Source organism: Alnus glutinosa, chromosome 2 (genome assembly GCF_958979055.1).
Source record: "Alnus glutinosa chromosome 2, dhAlnGlut1.1, whole genome shotgun sequence".
Classification (NCBI taxonomy): domain Eukaryota; kingdom Viridiplantae; phylum Streptophyta; class Magnoliopsida; order Fagales; family Betulaceae; genus Alnus; species Alnus glutinosa.
The window spans coordinates 36,050,042-36,066,721 of NC_084887.1; the positions used below are offsets into that span (position 1 = coordinate 36,050,042).

General features: G+C 37.7%; 2 protein-coding genes across 2 annotated transcripts; one reads left to right on the forward strand and one right to left on the reverse strand.

The window, feature by feature from the left end:
- The first annotated feature begins 5,476 nt into the window (after positions 1–5,476).
- On the forward strand, positions 5,477–8,017 carry LOC133859827 (photosystem I assembly factor PSA3, chloroplastic). Its single transcript, XM_062295374.1, has 3 exons — positions 5,477–5,992; positions 6,215–6,379; positions 7,456–8,017. The coding sequence occupies exons 1-3, from the start codon at positions 5,594–5,596 to the stop codon at positions 7,774–7,776; spliced, it is 885 nt and encodes a 294-aa protein (XP_062151358.1). The 5' UTR covers positions 5,477–5,593; the 3' UTR covers positions 7,777–8,017.
- Positions 8,018–8,720: 703 nt separating this feature from the next.
- On the reverse strand, positions 8,721–12,569 carry LOC133859829 (formate dehydrogenase, mitochondrial). Its single transcript, XM_062295376.1, has 6 exons — positions 12,399–12,569; positions 11,271–11,442; positions 10,458–10,998; positions 9,677–9,801; positions 9,070–9,182; positions 8,721–8,975 (listed from the first exon to the last, which is right to left on the reverse strand). Exons 1-6 carry the CDS (start codon positions 12,468–12,470, stop codon positions 8,862–8,864), a joined length of 1,137 nt encoding a protein of 378 aa, XP_062151360.1. The 5' UTR covers positions 12,471–12,569; the 3' UTR covers positions 8,721–8,861.
- Between the last annotated feature and the right edge of the window lie 4,111 nt (positions 12,570–16,680).

Sequence of the window (16,680 nt, forward strand, 5' to 3'; positions counted from 1 at the left end):
AAGGTAGTAAAGGAGAAAACCGTCCAGTTGGCAGCTCTCCAAAGCAATGAAAGCCCGGCTGTGGCTTCTCAGATTAGATCTCTACAAAGGGAGATCGATGACCTGCTGGAGTTTGAGGACATGAAGTGGAAGCAGCGGGCAAAACAACATTGGCTTCCGAATGGTGACCGAAACACAGCTTTCTACCACTCCTGGGTTCAGCATAGAAGGAAAATCAACCGCATTAGGAGTGTCACAGACGAGCAGGGCAAAACGTGGAGGAAGAATAGAGATATTGGTAAGGTTTTTCTCAATTTCTATGAGGAGCTGTTCACCTCTCAAGGGGTTGATAGGGTGGAGAAGTGCGTTAGATGGGTTGATACAAGGGTTACGGAAGACATGAACAATCGGCTTCTTCACAGCTTCTCCGAGGAGGAAATCCAGAAAGCTTTGTTCTAGATGCACCCCCTCAAGGCACCTGGACCGGATGGATTCCCTGCTGCCTTCTATCAAAGGAACTGGCCCACGGTGGGCAGTGAAGTGTGCAAAGCAGTTTTATCCTTCCTTAACGATGGGCAGATGGACGTGGGGATTAACTCAACCATCATTGTCCTAATACCTAAGGTGAATTCCCCCTCTAAGCCATCTGATTTTAGGCCTATCAGTTTGTGCAACGTTCTTTACAAGTTGATCTCCAAAGTCCTAGCTAATAGATTGAAGACTATTCTCCCTCATATTGTTTCTCCGGAGCAAAGCGCTTTTGTTTCAAGCCGATTAATTACTGACAATATACTTGTTGCTTTTGAGACCCTCCACACCATGACTGCTAGGCTTTCGGGGAAGGAGGGGTACATGGCTCTAAAGCTCGATATGAGCAAAGCCTATGATAGATTGGAATGGGATTTCCTTGAGGCAATGCTCCGTAAGCTTGGCTTTGCCGCTAGATGGATCAATCTCCTAATGGCGTGTGTCCGGTCTGTTACCTATTCAATTCTCATCAATGGTAGACCTTTTGGGAGAATCTTCCCCTCGCGAGGATTGAGGCAAGGAGACCCTCTCTCCCCCTACCTATTCATTCTCTGCGCAGAGGCCCTGAGTTCTTTACTACGCAATGCAGAAAGGGTTAGAGGGATAACAGGTGTTCCGATTTCCAGGGGAGGCATCCAGATACACCACCTATTCTTTGCTGACGACAGTTTATTATTCTGCAAAGCTAATACTAGAGAGTGGAGTCAAGTTGATTCTATCCTTGAATACTATGAGCGGGCCTCTGGCCAGAAAATCAACAAGGAGAAGACTTCCATCTTCTTCAGTAGGAATACCCCTTCAGTTGCCAGAGAAGAGATCCTTTCCAGAGCTGGGGCAGGGCTGGTTCAATGCTTTGAACGGTATCTAGGACTTCCAGCCCTTATAGGGAGGTCTAGGGTCTCCTCTTTTAACTTCATTAAAGGGAGAATCTGGGCTAAGCTCAATGGTTGGAAGGAGAAGTTCCTCACGCATGTAGGGAAGGAGGTGTTGCTGAAGGCAGTCATCCAAGCGATCCCGACGTACACGATGAGTGTGTTCCGAATCCCAAAAGCTTTGACCAAAGAAATCAATGCCATGATGGGGAAGTTCTGGTGGAGTTTTAAGGAAAATTTCAATAAGATTGCCTGGATGGCTTGGAGGAGGATGGGCAGAAGTAAGGACTTGGGGGATCTAGGCTATAGAGACATTGACTGTTTTAACATGGCATTGCTTGCTAAACAATGCTGGAGGTTACTGAAGAGACCGGATTCCCTGGCTGCTCGAGTGATGCGCGAAAAATACTTCCCTAACTCGGATTTTTTAGGATCCAATTTGGGGAAGAAGCCCTCCTTTGCCTGGAGAAGTATCTGGCAGGCAAAGGGCCTCCTCCAAGAGGGGCTAATGTGGAGGGTGGGAAATGGTCACAGTATCAACCTGTGGGATGATAAGTGGATCCCAGCAATTCCTCACAAAGTTCTTAATCCGGTCAGGGTGCTTCCTAGAGAAGCAACAGTGGCCGATATTATTAACAGGGAAGCTAATTGGTGGGATATTCCTCTCATAGAAAGAATTTTCTCAGAGGACACTGTGGAAAAGATATGTAGTATTCCCATCAACCCTAGGTATCATGAGGACAAGCTAATCTGGAGTGGGACCAAAAATGGAGGATTTTCGGTCCGCAGTGCCTATCACCTCGAAATGGGGAGAAGAGAAAGGAATATAGGGAGCTCTTCTTCGGTGAATTCTGCTTCCCACCGATGGCGGCGACTATGGAGTCTAAATCTCCCCCGACACATCCTTCTATTCCTATGGAGAGCATGCAACGAAATTTTACCTACGAAAAATAACCTATACAAGAGGAAAGTGGTCACTGACCAGTTATGCTCGATGTGCGGGTCCGAGGCAGAATCTGTCAGCCACGCTTTGTGGAGTTGCGGCTCGGCTCAGGCAGTTTGGGGCTCCTGCAGGGGTCCCATTCAGAAGTGCTCTGTCGGGGCTGAAAAATTCTTTGGGGTCTTCGCCGTTCTTTGTGATAAGTTGGAAGATGAGGATCTCGAGCGGTTCGCAGTGGTCGCCCACAAGATTTGGTCCCGGCGGAATAGGGTGGTTTTTGGGGGTGCTGTTCTGCCTCCGAACATCCTGATTAGAGAAGCCTTTGATTTGGTGGAAGAATTCCGGAATGCTAATTTGCGTGCCGAAGACCTTGGGCAAGGGGGGCAGTCCCCCAATGGCTGATGGATCAAACCAGCGCCAAACTGTATTAAAATCAACTGGGACGTAGCACTGGATGGCCGGAAAAAACTTATGGGGATAAGGATCGTTGCTAGGGATTCCCAAGGAGAAGTGAAGGCGGCCAAGTGTGAAGTTTTTCCTTACATCAGGGATCCAGTTGTTGTGGAAGCTATCGGCGCTCGGTGTGCTGTTTCTTTTGGCCGTAATATGGGGTTTCAATCGGTCGAATTGGAGGGTGATGCCCGAGAGATCATCCTGGCCCTAAGCAATCCAGAGGAAGTCGATTCCATCCATGGGCATTTTTTGATCGAGACTAGGCAGATGTTGGGATCATTGTTTTCCTGGAAGGTCTCCCATGTGAGACGCGAAGGAAACATGGTTGCTCATAATCTAGCTAAACTAGCTTTGTCCAAACAGTTTAATCGTGTGTGGCTTAACTCTTGTCCCAGTGAGTTGTTGTATGCTATTAATGCTGACATTTATTAATGGAAGCCTACGTTTCCCTTCAAAAAAAAAAAAAGAAAAAAAAGAAAAAAAAAAAAACTCCATTAAAAAGAGAAAAGACGAGCAAAACTTGAACAGGAGCAAAAGGAAGACAACACTTTTTTTTTTTCTTCTTGAAAGCATGTCACTTTACAACAGAATTCTGATTTCTCACTCACTCAAGACAAGAATATTGAACGAAGAAGAAAAAAAGACGAGAAAAAAACAATGGACTAGAACATAAACCCAAGCAACGGAAAAGGGTTGCCTTGGTTGCTGAGAGAAACCGAGAAAGAAAATAAAAGGGAAGAAGTGAGGCAGAGTGAGAGGAGGAAGAGTGAAGAAGGGAAGAGTTGGGAAACAGACAATAATAATAAAAATGATACTTGTATCACTGATATTTGGAGTTGGCTTGAATTATGAATCACTTTCTGTGGTACAAAAAGTTCATGGAAGGTCATTGTAATAAACTATAATTACAAATCATTCCTTAAACCCGTTTTCCGTCTACCAAGTTAATAGAATCCATTAGTTTGTCACGTCATATAAATAGTGAGACAACCTCTAAATATTATTTGTATTGTAATCTACTAACGGACTTTGTTTACTTAGTGAAAGAAAAATGAGTTCAGGGAGTGATTTGTAAGTATAGTACCACAGGGAGTGATTCGTAATTTAGGTCAATCCCAGGGACTAGTGGTGCAATTATCCCATAGTAAAATATTGATGCTCCGTTTGTTTCGACGTAAAATGGTTTCCGTCGTAAAATTGTTTCAGGGAAGTCATTTTCCTTGAAAATATTTTTCGCCGAAAGCATTTTTCGGTGTTTGGCACATACGGAAAATTACAAATATTTTTTATATTTTTATTCAATCATATTAACCTATAAAAAATAATTTTTATTCAAAACATATAAATATTAATGTAAAATAATATAAAAATCACTGAAGACTAGATTCCGTCACTGATCGACAGAATTCCGTCCACTTTTACCAGATTCTGGTTACTATAGCCAGAATCCAAGATAAAGGCCGGAATCTGGACAGTTTCATCAGAATCTGGGTTGGCCAGATTCCGGCCAAAACTACCGAAATCGGACACAGAACGGCCGAACTCTAGCATACTGGCCGAAATTTGCCAGAATCGCTGGAATCCGGCCGTTCTGGCTAGTCGGCAGGGATCCAGCCGTTCTAGCTTGGATTTTCTGGCCAGATCCAACCAACCGGCCGGAATCCGGCCTATCTGGACAGATCCAACCAGCCGGTAGGAATCCGGCCATTCTAGCCAGATGGCCGGAATGCGACCAATTTGGTCTCTGGAATCTGGGCTGACCGGATTCCGGCAAAGATGGCCGGATCCTGGCAACATTGACCCGATATTGTCGGATTTTAGTATCGGCAAGATTTCGGTGATGGCGACTGCTTGAACGTGAAGGTTGACTGGGTCGTTTAAAAGGGGTCGAATGTGTCTGGCGTTTTCGGAAAATGATTTACGCTTTTAAAAAGCATAAATCATTTTCTGAAATTTACTAAACATTTTTGGTCAAACATAAATCATTTTCCAATTGACTATTATTTTCGCCCCTACCAAATACTGGAAAATACTGAAATCATTTTCCAAAAATTATTTTACGCCGAAACAAACGAAGTATGAATAGCTCATGAAATTTGTGAGCTAAATTTGGGATGAGATTCTAACAATAACCAAAATAGAGAATTTATAGAGAGCTTGTTGGAGTGGAGTTTTTTAAATTTTTTACTAAATTTTAGTGAAAATTTAAAATTGAGAGCTCACTAGGAATACTCTTATACCATTACCTAAAACCCCTAAATGGAAGAGAAAACACATAAATGCCTCATGAAGAAGAAGAAGGTCCTAAATATTAGCCAATGAAAATTGTAAGTGCATTTTGTCTTTCGTTGAGTAGTAGTTTGGACAATAGAACAAATAAAAACTAAATTAATAATTTTGCATCTCATCAAACGAAAAGAATGGATTTTAAAGAAGAAAAAAAATGATATTTATATTTAAATAAATATTATTTAATTAATTTTTAAATATAAAAGAGAAGGTCCTACTTAAAATTATCATTTTAGGCCTCAAATTTATCGAGTTGGTCCTTTAACGACAATTAAGTAAATTTGTAAAAGAAAAACTAAAAACTAGGGCACCGGAAAAACCTAAACCGAAGATCAACAGGACTCAATAGGGACTAGGCCTAATAGGAGCCCAAAACTTTTTGTGCAAGTTGGGCTGGGACTGAGTTTGTACGGGTTGAAAATGGAGTTGAGTTGCCAAAACCAGAAAGAAATTCATTTCCCTTGCAGATAACGTGTATATATAAACGAGAGGCCAATAAAATCAACAAGATTAACTTCCACTTTTAACAACCATGGTGGTTGTGTCGACGCCCACTTCCACTCTATCTTCTCCCACCACCAACCTCCCAACCCATTTCACCAACATAGCCTGCAAGCCAGTTTCACCCTTACTGCAATTCTTCAACCAAGTTTATGGCAATCCCACGAGACCCAGTAGGCCCAAAGTGCCAAACTCTAATGGGGTCTTGTCTGTTAGAGCTTACATGGAGAATCCCAACTCTATCTCCGGTTTTGCCAGCAAGGTCATCGGTTCCCTCCCTGTTCTTGGCCTAATAGCTAGAATTATGAACGACGAAGGTGGCCTTGCCGGTGAAATTATTGATTTTACCGAGTTCAGAATGCGGGTGGGCAAGAAGTGTAGCATTTCTGACTCTAGAGCTTTCTATGAGTTCCAAGAACGACGAGGCCGGGTAATAATATTTGCTAATGTTTTGGTGTTGTATGAATATGTTGTAATTTCCATTCCATAGTCAGCCTTTTGATTTATTGTTTTGATGAGACAAGAACTTTAATCCATTAATCCTTTATTCTATAATAACAGTCTCTTTTGCGCGCGCGCGTGTTTAGTACTCTAAATTCCATGAAATTTAGTATTGGGATTGAGTTTGAGGCTGAGATTTCTTCCTGGGTAGGCAGGGGATCCTTTGTATGTTCTACTATGTTGTTGGCTAGCAGCCGTTGGTGCGGGGCTTCTCAAATCTGAGGAGATTTTGGAGGGGGTAGCCAGGCTTCGAATTTCAAACGATAGTGAATTTGAAGAGGAGACTTTCCTTGCTATGATGAACGAGGCAAAAGAGGTTGGTTGCTCTAATTTCATCCGATCCCCCTTTCTTCTTTTCTTTTTTTCTCATCATTAATAAAACATATTCTGGAACTCTGTTACAAACCCAAGTTGGTTCAGACAAGGTACTGTAAATTATTGCAGGTAAGTTACATTAGAACCCATTGTTCCTGATTGTTGAACATGCCATAACCAAAAGTATTCATGTTCATACCCATAGTCTAGAAAAAGATCCACGTTAATAATTTATTTGATATTGTGGGGACTGGGTTGGGAAATGGTTTTGGAAAACGCAATTTGCCATTCTATTCCTATTGCAAAGCTGGTACTCCAGGCCTTAGGTGTTTAGTGGTAACTATGGCTGTACTCGAACCGATCCAAGCTTAGCATGTACATAGTAGGCTCGGTGAAAATTGGTCGGCTCGAGCTCTGGCTGAGGTTGGGATCCCCTGATCGAACTCGACCCGTTTTTCTTTCAGGGAGTTCGAGCTTGGCTCCAACTATCCTGTCATGTGAGTGAAAAATAATATAAATCGTTATTCTACCTTTCTGTTTTGTCACAGAGCCTAGTCCTTGACTTTGGAATGGTAGGGGAAACTAAATCTGAAACTGCTCTTTGCTATTATGAGGATATCACAAAAGATCTCTGGATCTTCACTGTTATGTAAGGGCTTAAAATGGTTAGTGATTTCCCATTTTCCTACGCTATGAATGAGCAAAAAAATGTTGGTGGTTATATTAGCTCATCAAGAGTCACAACAATTCCATGTTACGAGTTTCATGCTTGATGAAAACCCACATTGAATAACAAGAACAAAAGTTAGCATTTAAAGATCGTCAAATCAAACCCGTAGATTTATGTTTTTGGATTAAGGCAATGTTCTGACAAGTCATCACTTAGAGACTCTACTAGTTTATCTCACCAAGAATTAGCATTAAGTGAAGTAAACAACTGTTGAATTCATGATACATTTCTGTGTGCGCTTTTTGTTCCATTCATGATTCAACAATTGATTCCTTGATCTAGTGAGGCTTGAAACCTTTAAGCTATTCTTTGATAAATTCTTATACGAAATGCCTTTCAAACTGTAGAGACGGGCAAAGTCAAAGGTTGTTGCTCCAACCATCCCAATGGAGATTCGAGCTGAGAAGGCTCTTGAAGCAATTTATGTCTGTTGCTTTGGGAAGGACCTTATTGAGGAAAGAGATAAGAGTCTATTATCTATCATGCTTGCTTCTGTATTCCCAACAGTCGAGCAATCAGAGATTCAGAGGATTGTCGATGAGAAGGCAAGGAGAGTAGCTGAAGGCAGTGACAATAACAATGTACTGGAGCCGAAGCCCTTGACAAAAGAAGCTGTAAAAATGCAAATGAAGGACCTCGAATTCCTTAAACAAAACCAGGAGACTTGATCAAAGTGCTGCGTTTGATGATGTTGTGATTAGAAAGTAATTACTTTGACCAAGTATTGAGAGGAAAACTGCAGAGTTTTATCTTTATGCCATGTTGGCAGCATGAAATCAAACTGAAATTGGTCGCAAATATCTTAAACTTCCATTGTCCATGTTTAGAACACATTGAAATTGCAGCAGATACCTTCCTCCATCAAGTAATTCTGAATGCTAGTAAGAGGTCGCAAAACTTTTACCTTTCCCCTCTTTTGTTGTCATTAGAATACTTCTAACTGGATGAAATAAACTAAGTTTGATATCTATTTGTCATATTTACTGTATTAATCATTTGAGTTTATTGCTCTTTCCCTTCTTTTCTTTTGTCATTAGAATGCTACTAACTGGATGAACTCAAACAAGTTTGATATTTGATTTTATCCTCAAGTCATTTCCTGTGTGAATTATTTTGAGTTAGCTCATAGCCTGTAGGAATCAGATTTACTTGGCTGGAAGATCAAAAATTTTGAAAAATAAAATTTTGAACAATTATACGGACAAAGTTTTCTTTCAAACTAAGTTAAGAGTAAGTTAAGAGGAATTTTTTCCAACTCAGTTTATAAAATTGTCATGTTTCATTTGAGCATATGATAATCACATATATTTTTAACAACATTAAAAGTGTTGAAGAAATTTTTATTAAAAAAACATATGTTTCTTACGTCCTAAGTGATACATGGCAATTTCATAAATAGAGAAAAATTATGTCCTGTATTTTCTGATACTTGAATATCAGAAAATACAACCTAATTTTCAAAAATATTTCAAGAAAAAATCTTGTTTTAAGAAGTTAACATCTAACATGTTACAAACTCCAATGTCTACTTCGATTCAATATCAAACAATTAACCTGCTTTTTGAGGCATGTAAAGAGGAGACATTCATTTTCCAGTTGACTGACATCTGCATGAATTAAGCTTAAACCTTGCATTAAACTGTTTGTCAAATCCCACAGAGATTACATTATTTCAGGATTTTGATGACTTATTACAAGATCAGCACACAGAAGCTCCGACTAGGAGTCGGATCACACAAAAAGCACAAGTTTTTTACTGATACTGGCTTGCTAGTTTACCCTCCTTGACAATGTAGTGTTGTGGAGGAAATTCCTCACCCTTGAAGTACCTCTCCAGCATGTCCTTAACTCCAGCAGCATATCGTAACTGCACAAATTCCATTTAGAGTTGGGAGTTGTGATGAGGGAATTGAACAAATGAAATGGAAACAAAGAAAAATCAAAAGAGAAGGAGGCAGTACCTGTGCATCAATGGTGGTACCAGAAACATGAGGGGTCATAGCATGGTTTGGCATGTAACGCCATGGATGGTCCTTTGGAGCTGGTTGTGGGAACCAAACATCACCACTGTAGCCTGGAGAATCAGAAAACAAAGCAAATCCATAAGCCAAACAGAAGAGATTGACAAAGATCTGTTTTCTTTTTTCAATTGTCCTTTTGGCACTTTCCTTTGAGGCTGATTGAAGTTGAGCACCTTCTCAACGAATTTTCAAGTTTTTATTTGTCTGCTGAAACCCATATGATTGAACACCAAAAAAAAAAAAAAACTCTAAGAGAGAAAAATATAGAGCTTATGATATGGTAAATTTGGATTCACGGCATGAAAAACCATATTTTCTTCGGTATCATTCTTTCTAATTGTTTAGTAAGCAAAATAATATAGCCTAACAATGAATGCTACCTAACTATTTTAATAAAACAAAGACAAAAAAGAAAAGGAATGAAATGCTACTGCTAAATCCTAGGTTTCAATGGATTGATGTTTTTAACACTACAATATAAAATTACAGCAAATAGGTTTCTTTATCTATTGGAGATTCATTTATTTTTGTCCAGTTCTTGAATTACCTGCAACGTGTCCGTTAGTGCAAGCATCAGCAACTGCTTGTGTATCCACGATTGCTCCTCGAGCATTGTTAACAATCAAGACTCCCTTCTTACACTTTGCAATCCTATCTTTGTCAAACAACCCTCTGAGTCACAAGATCAAAATTCTCATAAGTTTTACTTTTCAGAGCATTATCCCAAATATAATGATAGCGAATAAGTGAAATAGAAACATGACATCCAACAGCAGACAGATTCAAACTGTATCACAACATGGTATCTAAACAAAACTGAGATCCTTGCAGTGTTGCACTTAGGATTGAGCTCCATGCATACATAAATACATATGTGTGTGTCTATATATATGTATATATAATATATAAACTCAGTCACTTTACAGGAAGTTCAAACATAAACCAGCTGGTCCGGATAATCACTTGTGACTTGCCCTATAGGTGGGTTCTGTTCAGGTCACGACCTTGAGCCTTCTTGTAGCTATTCCAAGTGGTCAGAACATGCTACTGCTAAAATTACCGGACACCAGCATTGGGTGAAAGTATGGAGAGAGAAGTTCCCCATTTCTAAACATACGGAGTATACATTTATTACTCAAGTAAGAATATCTGTCTATTATTTGTATTTGATCATACTGATGCAGTACAAATCAAGAGTTTGGGATAGTGTTTGATTAATCCATCACTGAAGCAAAAATAGAAAAAAGTGTGGCAAATAAACTATAAATTCAAAGGAGCCAAAAATACTAGCAGTCAAATAGTGATTGGACATGCAATGAAATCAATACCTTGTCTTGTCAGTGAGAGGTGTGTTGATGACAATTACATCACATTTGGGAAGCATTGCATCAAGATCCTCCTCAAACTTTGCCCCAATCTGATTCTCTAATTCAGGGTCCATCTTGAGACGATCATGATAAAGGAGATTACAGTTAAAAGGTTTCAAACGTTGAAGTAATAGCTTTCCAATTCTTCCAGCACCAACAGTTCCAACCGTCTTTCCCTCAAGATCATAAGCCCTGTAAGAAATAGCTGCAACATCCCATTCCCCTTTAACAGCCTGATGGTATCCAGGTAAGAAGTTCCGGACAAGAATGAGGATTCTCATGAGCTCATCTTCTGCAACTGAAACAACATTGCTTCCTGTGACCTCTGCAACTGTTAATCCAGCAGCAGCAGCAGCATTCAGATCAATATGATCAGAGCCAATTCCAGCAGTGAGAAGCAGTTGCAAATTCTTGGCCTTCTTGATCCTCTCTGCCGTAACATAGGCCGGGTGGAATGGGGTAGTTATGAGGACGTGGAGATCGGGAATGTGTTTTTCGAGTTCTGATATCATGGTACATACAAATTCAAAGAAAAAAAAAAAAAACATTTAAGCTTAAAGTTCTCGAAACTTGCAACATATATATATATTCAAAACACGGTTAATTCTAGTTCTTAATTATCATCCAACCTACAAATTCAAGTTTCAAAGCCAGTTACATGTAAGAGATGCTACACTATAAGTGGAGAGTGAAGAGTGAACAGCCAGATATTACTTTAAATCATGTGCAACAAATTTATGTAAGTCTGAAGGTAGTATATGACTATATACTGACCACAGTCTGGTCCCTCTTTGTCATCAGTGACAATGTACTGGTGGCCCTGTGATTCAAGCCAGTCACGTATGCCCAACGCTCCCTCCACACAACCCACGAAATTGGGATTCAAGGAAGCATATTCATTGGCCTTGTAAAACACCCCAACGATTTTCTTGCTTCCAGGAGAAGCCTGTTCACATTGAGAGAAAGAAACATGACCTCACAAACCATAGGAAAATAGGAAAAATAATAATAATAATCACCCCTGAAAATTTAAGACTTTATCAAATCATTCCCTGAGTTTCTATTTTTATCTTTTAGATCCTTCAATTTATCCATATTATCAAATCAATCCATCAGTTCAGATTCTGTCAATTTCTTTTCTTTTCTTTTCTTTTTTTGTTACAGAGTCAAAACGTAGAATTACAATCAAGGCATTACTAGACTATCCCTCACATCACATATGGACTAACGCACTATATTCTTGTTTTCCTGTATTCAATTTGAATTTCTCACTCAAAACATATACATCAACAAAAATAACCTAAGCTAATAGAAAATGGTAAACTAAATGACTCAGTCAATATTCTGCCAATCAAACTTATGAGAAGGCTATCCTCAATTGTCCCTACTCCTTCGGGATGTTTGAGTCGGATGATGGCTGATGATAATATAATTAATAATAATAACTAAAAAATATTGTAGCGGGCCCGTGAAGAAATTCAACAGTTATCCCATAACATAGCCGCGGCCCGTGAGAGCCGCGGATAAGCTTTACTATATAATTTTTTTTATTTTTTTTTTAGCCAGTGGCATGCCACTTGCGAGGCAGTCAACACTTTTTGCGTGTGACTCACCCAAGTATGATCATACTGATCCCGGCCAGATCGTGACCGTCGGGTTGTGGGACGGGGATTCCACACATCAACGATCAGCCAATACGATTAGTCAAAGCATTTTCTACCGTCCGATCATACGAATTTCAGCCTCAAAGTTGGAGAGAAAAGAAACAAAGAAACTGGCAAACAGCCAGGAAGTAGAAGAACAACAAGAACAGAACAATTGCAAATATGGACATCAAAATTAGAAACACACGCATATTCATTCAACAGAGTGGAATGAAAGATTAATTAAGGAACTTCTTACATGGAGGTGCCTGGCGATCCCAGAGGAAGTAACAGCTTTAATCGCAGAACTAGCAGCACCCTTCGCCGCCATCTCTCTCGCTCTCAAATATATATATAGGAAGAAAGAAAAAGGCTTTCAATGGAAGCTCTTCTGTGTTCTCTGCAGCACAAAGAAGCCGCGGCCTCCCCCCCCCCTATTTATTATGAATAATGATAGTTGTACACCAAGTGTACAACAAATGTACAACACCCCTTCACAAGGGGTGGCCCCCACACATTGTGGGGCCCACCCGTTGTGAAGGGGTGTTGTGCATTTGTTGTACACTTGGTGTACAACTATCACTTCCCATTTATTATACACAACAAAGCCCACCACACAAGACAACCTTTTTTTCTTTGTTGGCCACTTGGAGTCTCAAGAAGTCGAAATAACACTGCCTTCTTTGCTTCACGGTTCCAATTATATGCATGATGAGCACGTGTGGCTTATCTTATGAGTTATGACCGTCTGGTAGCCTGGTTCTGTGCCAACGGATAAACATTACCATCTTATTTATTTTAACATTTTTGGAATTTCTAATAATTGGCTTTTCAAATTCCGGCACCAAAATTGTTGGAATCTATATCCTTTCGGTTGCTATTTATGACATCATAAGTGAAAGTCGGGTACTTTAAAATTTTAAGTTAATTTAATAGACTTAATTAAAAATAATAATAATAATAATAATAATGAGTAATACTATAAGAAATACTAGGGTCTTCCTTGTGTTCTCTCAAATATAGTTTGACTTTTAAAATTACCATTAAATTTAATATGATTTATCTCCTTAAATCATGAAAAGTTGGTGGATGTAAGACGGAAGAGAGCCGGCCCTAGGAAAAAAAAAAAAAAGAGGTATTTGAGAAGGGGGAAAGCTTCCCCCAATGGTGCTTCCCTCCTAGTCCTTCCAGAGCTATAGAGGATTTTTGTTTTTCTCCTGGCTTAGATCCAGTTAAGTTTTTGTTTTCTTAGTCCTTCTAGGGCTATGGAGCTTTGGGTCTCCTAGTCATTCTAAGGCTATAGACCTTTGTGTTTTTTCTTGTTTTTGGTTTCTTCAGGCAGGAAGGCTAACACAAAACGTCTTGTAAGGAAGTGGCATCTCCGTTCGTGTCGTCGGCGAAAGTTTGGCTGAGCTTTCTTCTTCTATATCTACTTTTAAGGCCAGATCTATGTTTTTCCGCCAGTTCCTGCAAAACACATGCAGTTTCTCTTTCGATGTCAGCTTGTATTGAGTGCTTTATGTAGTTGTTTTTTACTCTCTTTTTTAGAGTAGTATTTGAAAGTCTGTATGTTAAATTTGCAGATTTTACTGGACTTTTTATAGTTTGTTAGCTAGATCAGTCATATTTTTTTTTGTTAGGGGTGCTTTATTGTTAAAGAGTAGCTCAAACATCTATCATTGTAATATTTGTTTATTTGTAAGCAACACCCAAGTAAGATTTTTTTGGCTTAGTGTGTAGGGTGTCGATGTGCCTCTATTCACTGTATTTGCCTTCATGCCTCTTCAGATTAATACATGGTAGCTTCAGCTATTTTGTTCTAAAATGTATATATATATGATATTTATTAAATTTTGATCTAATAGTAATTTTAAAAATTATGTAACAGTTTGAATGACTCTATTCCTCCATATAAAATTATTTTTACTGAGATAATAGTTTAGAAAAGTGTATTTACAGTATTTCTTAAAAAAAAAAAAAGTTAATTAATATTATTTTTCAATAGCTTATTCGTGATTGATTGAGTGCTTAATAAGAAATAGTGCAATATAAATATGATCCACCAATTTATAATTTTCAAATAATTGCAATTAGAAGAGAAGACGTATAACTTAATTTTCGGCCACTTGCTAATCGTGAGTTGTGCTTGTCTTGTTTATGATTAGTTTAGAGCATTTCTTAGACTCTAAAACACCAAAAACTTTAAATTTTAGCTATTAAGACCTCAAAATAATATTTTTTTTTTCAAGTGTGTATTAAAAAAATAAGTAAATAAAGTAGATAATATTATTTTTTGAATAGTTAAATGCTCTTATGTAGATGTATGGGGAAGGCATGTTGAAACATTTTACTTATAGTTATTACGCACCTACAAGTCCCTTCCAATAAGCCTTACAGAAAAATGTGTCACTTTTATCTCATAATTATCCTCTTAGTCTCTCATTGGCCAACGTTTTTTTGGGTAACAGTAATAACATTCTCCTTATTTCATTGGAGTCCATCATCCAAATAGCTTTATTTGATTAAGACATGTTTCCCCAAATAGCTTGATATGTGTATTATTTGTACTTTTTTTACGTTATTATTTTAATCGATCATCAAATATGTAAAGACTTTATGCGGGTTTTACGAGTTTAATGGTTACTTTAAAAAAGTAATATATAAATAATATATAAATAATGTACAAAAATTATATTTCTATTTGATTTGACACCATTAAATAATTTAAATCAGGATCCGTGGAATTATCGAGTAAAGCATTCAACCTCGTGGCCAATTACAATTTGTCCCCAATTTCAATTACGCGGCAGAGACGTGCTTACCAGTTAGCACCTGCCACCTGGTCCTTACATTGGAGGGAGGAGATTATGACGTATTTCCTATCTGGTGGAGTGGGTCACCGTTATCTTTTTCTTTTTCTTTTCTTTTTTTAAATGATTCATAGCATAATTAGCATTTGATTTATTTATTTTTAATCATATGACATATGGGTGTAAAGCTGATCAGATATAATCGATAATTAGGTATCAACCAGTTTGGCATCAAATTGAAAATAAAAGATAATCGGTTCTACCAGAACAGTTACTGATTATTGGTTTTAACAATTATATATACTCGGTTATAAATTGGTCGATAATCAGGTGTCTATATATATATATATATGGGTCACAGTTATCTTTTTCCTTTTCTTTTCTTTTTTTAAATGATTCATAGCATAATTAGCATTTGATTTTTTTATTTTTATTTTTTTATCATGACATATGGGTGTAAAGTTTGTCAGTTATAATCGGTAACCAGGTACCAACTAGTAACTGGCCAACCAATTTGGTACCCGATTAAAAATAACTGATAATCGACTCTACCGGAACAGTTACTGGTTTTAACAATTATATATACCCAGTTATAAATCGATAATCAGGTGTATATATATAATAATAATAAAAAATATATTTAAAATAACAAAAATAAAATTCAATCATTGGCTTAGAGTTTGTGTGGCTTAAATAAAGTTTAGCATGCATCACATATTATCAACATATTTAAAAGGTGATGATTATTATCAGACATGATGTTGACAAAAGAATCTTCCACTACAGGGGCGGAGCCACCTTCGCAAGGTTCTCCCAAAAAAAAAAATAAATAAATAAATAAAATTTTATTCTAAATTTTATTATTTTTTCTAATTTTGGCCTCCCCAAAACTGTTTTTTTCAATTTGACCCTCCCAACTTGGGGGAGCTGGCTCCGCCCCTGCTCCACTACAGCACTAGGAAATGGAGATCCTGTTTTCCTTTATTGATAGACAAAAGAAAACTCATCAAAAGATAATTCGAAGCAAAATGATATATATATATATATATATGAGAAATGATATTTATACTTCTTGTGCACAACAACTACACTTACACAAGACACATTGGAGTGGGGCTCACACACTGAGCCTCACTCCAATGTGTCTTGTGTGAGTGAAGTTGTTGTGAGGGTGATGTGTAAGTATCATTTCCCTATATATATATATATATATATATATATATATATATATATATATATATATATATCATTTTGCTTCGAATTATTTTTTGGTGCGCTTATATATATATATAGAGAGAGAGAGAGAGAGAGAGAGAGAGACGCACGTGTGTGTGTGTGTGTGTGTGTGTGAAAGAAGACATGCAATAAGTCATCCACTACGATTATTTTATGTATTACAATATCATTGAGATGCAAATATAAATATTATGACATAGTTTTGTTGATGGACAAAGTTATCTTTTAAACTGAATCAGGAAAAATTAGTATATATCAATTTATTAAATTATATATGTTTTTTTCATTAACTTTTGAAATATACGTTAAAATCATATAATTTGTTAATCATACTAAAAATTAAATAATTTAAAAATAAATGTCAGATTAATAAACTGAATTTTTAAAAATATAGATATCTTCCAAAGGTTTGAAATAATACTTTTTCTTCGTCATGGGTATAAAACTATGCTTATAAATGTTGAGATATGATATTTTATCACCCAAAAACATAAC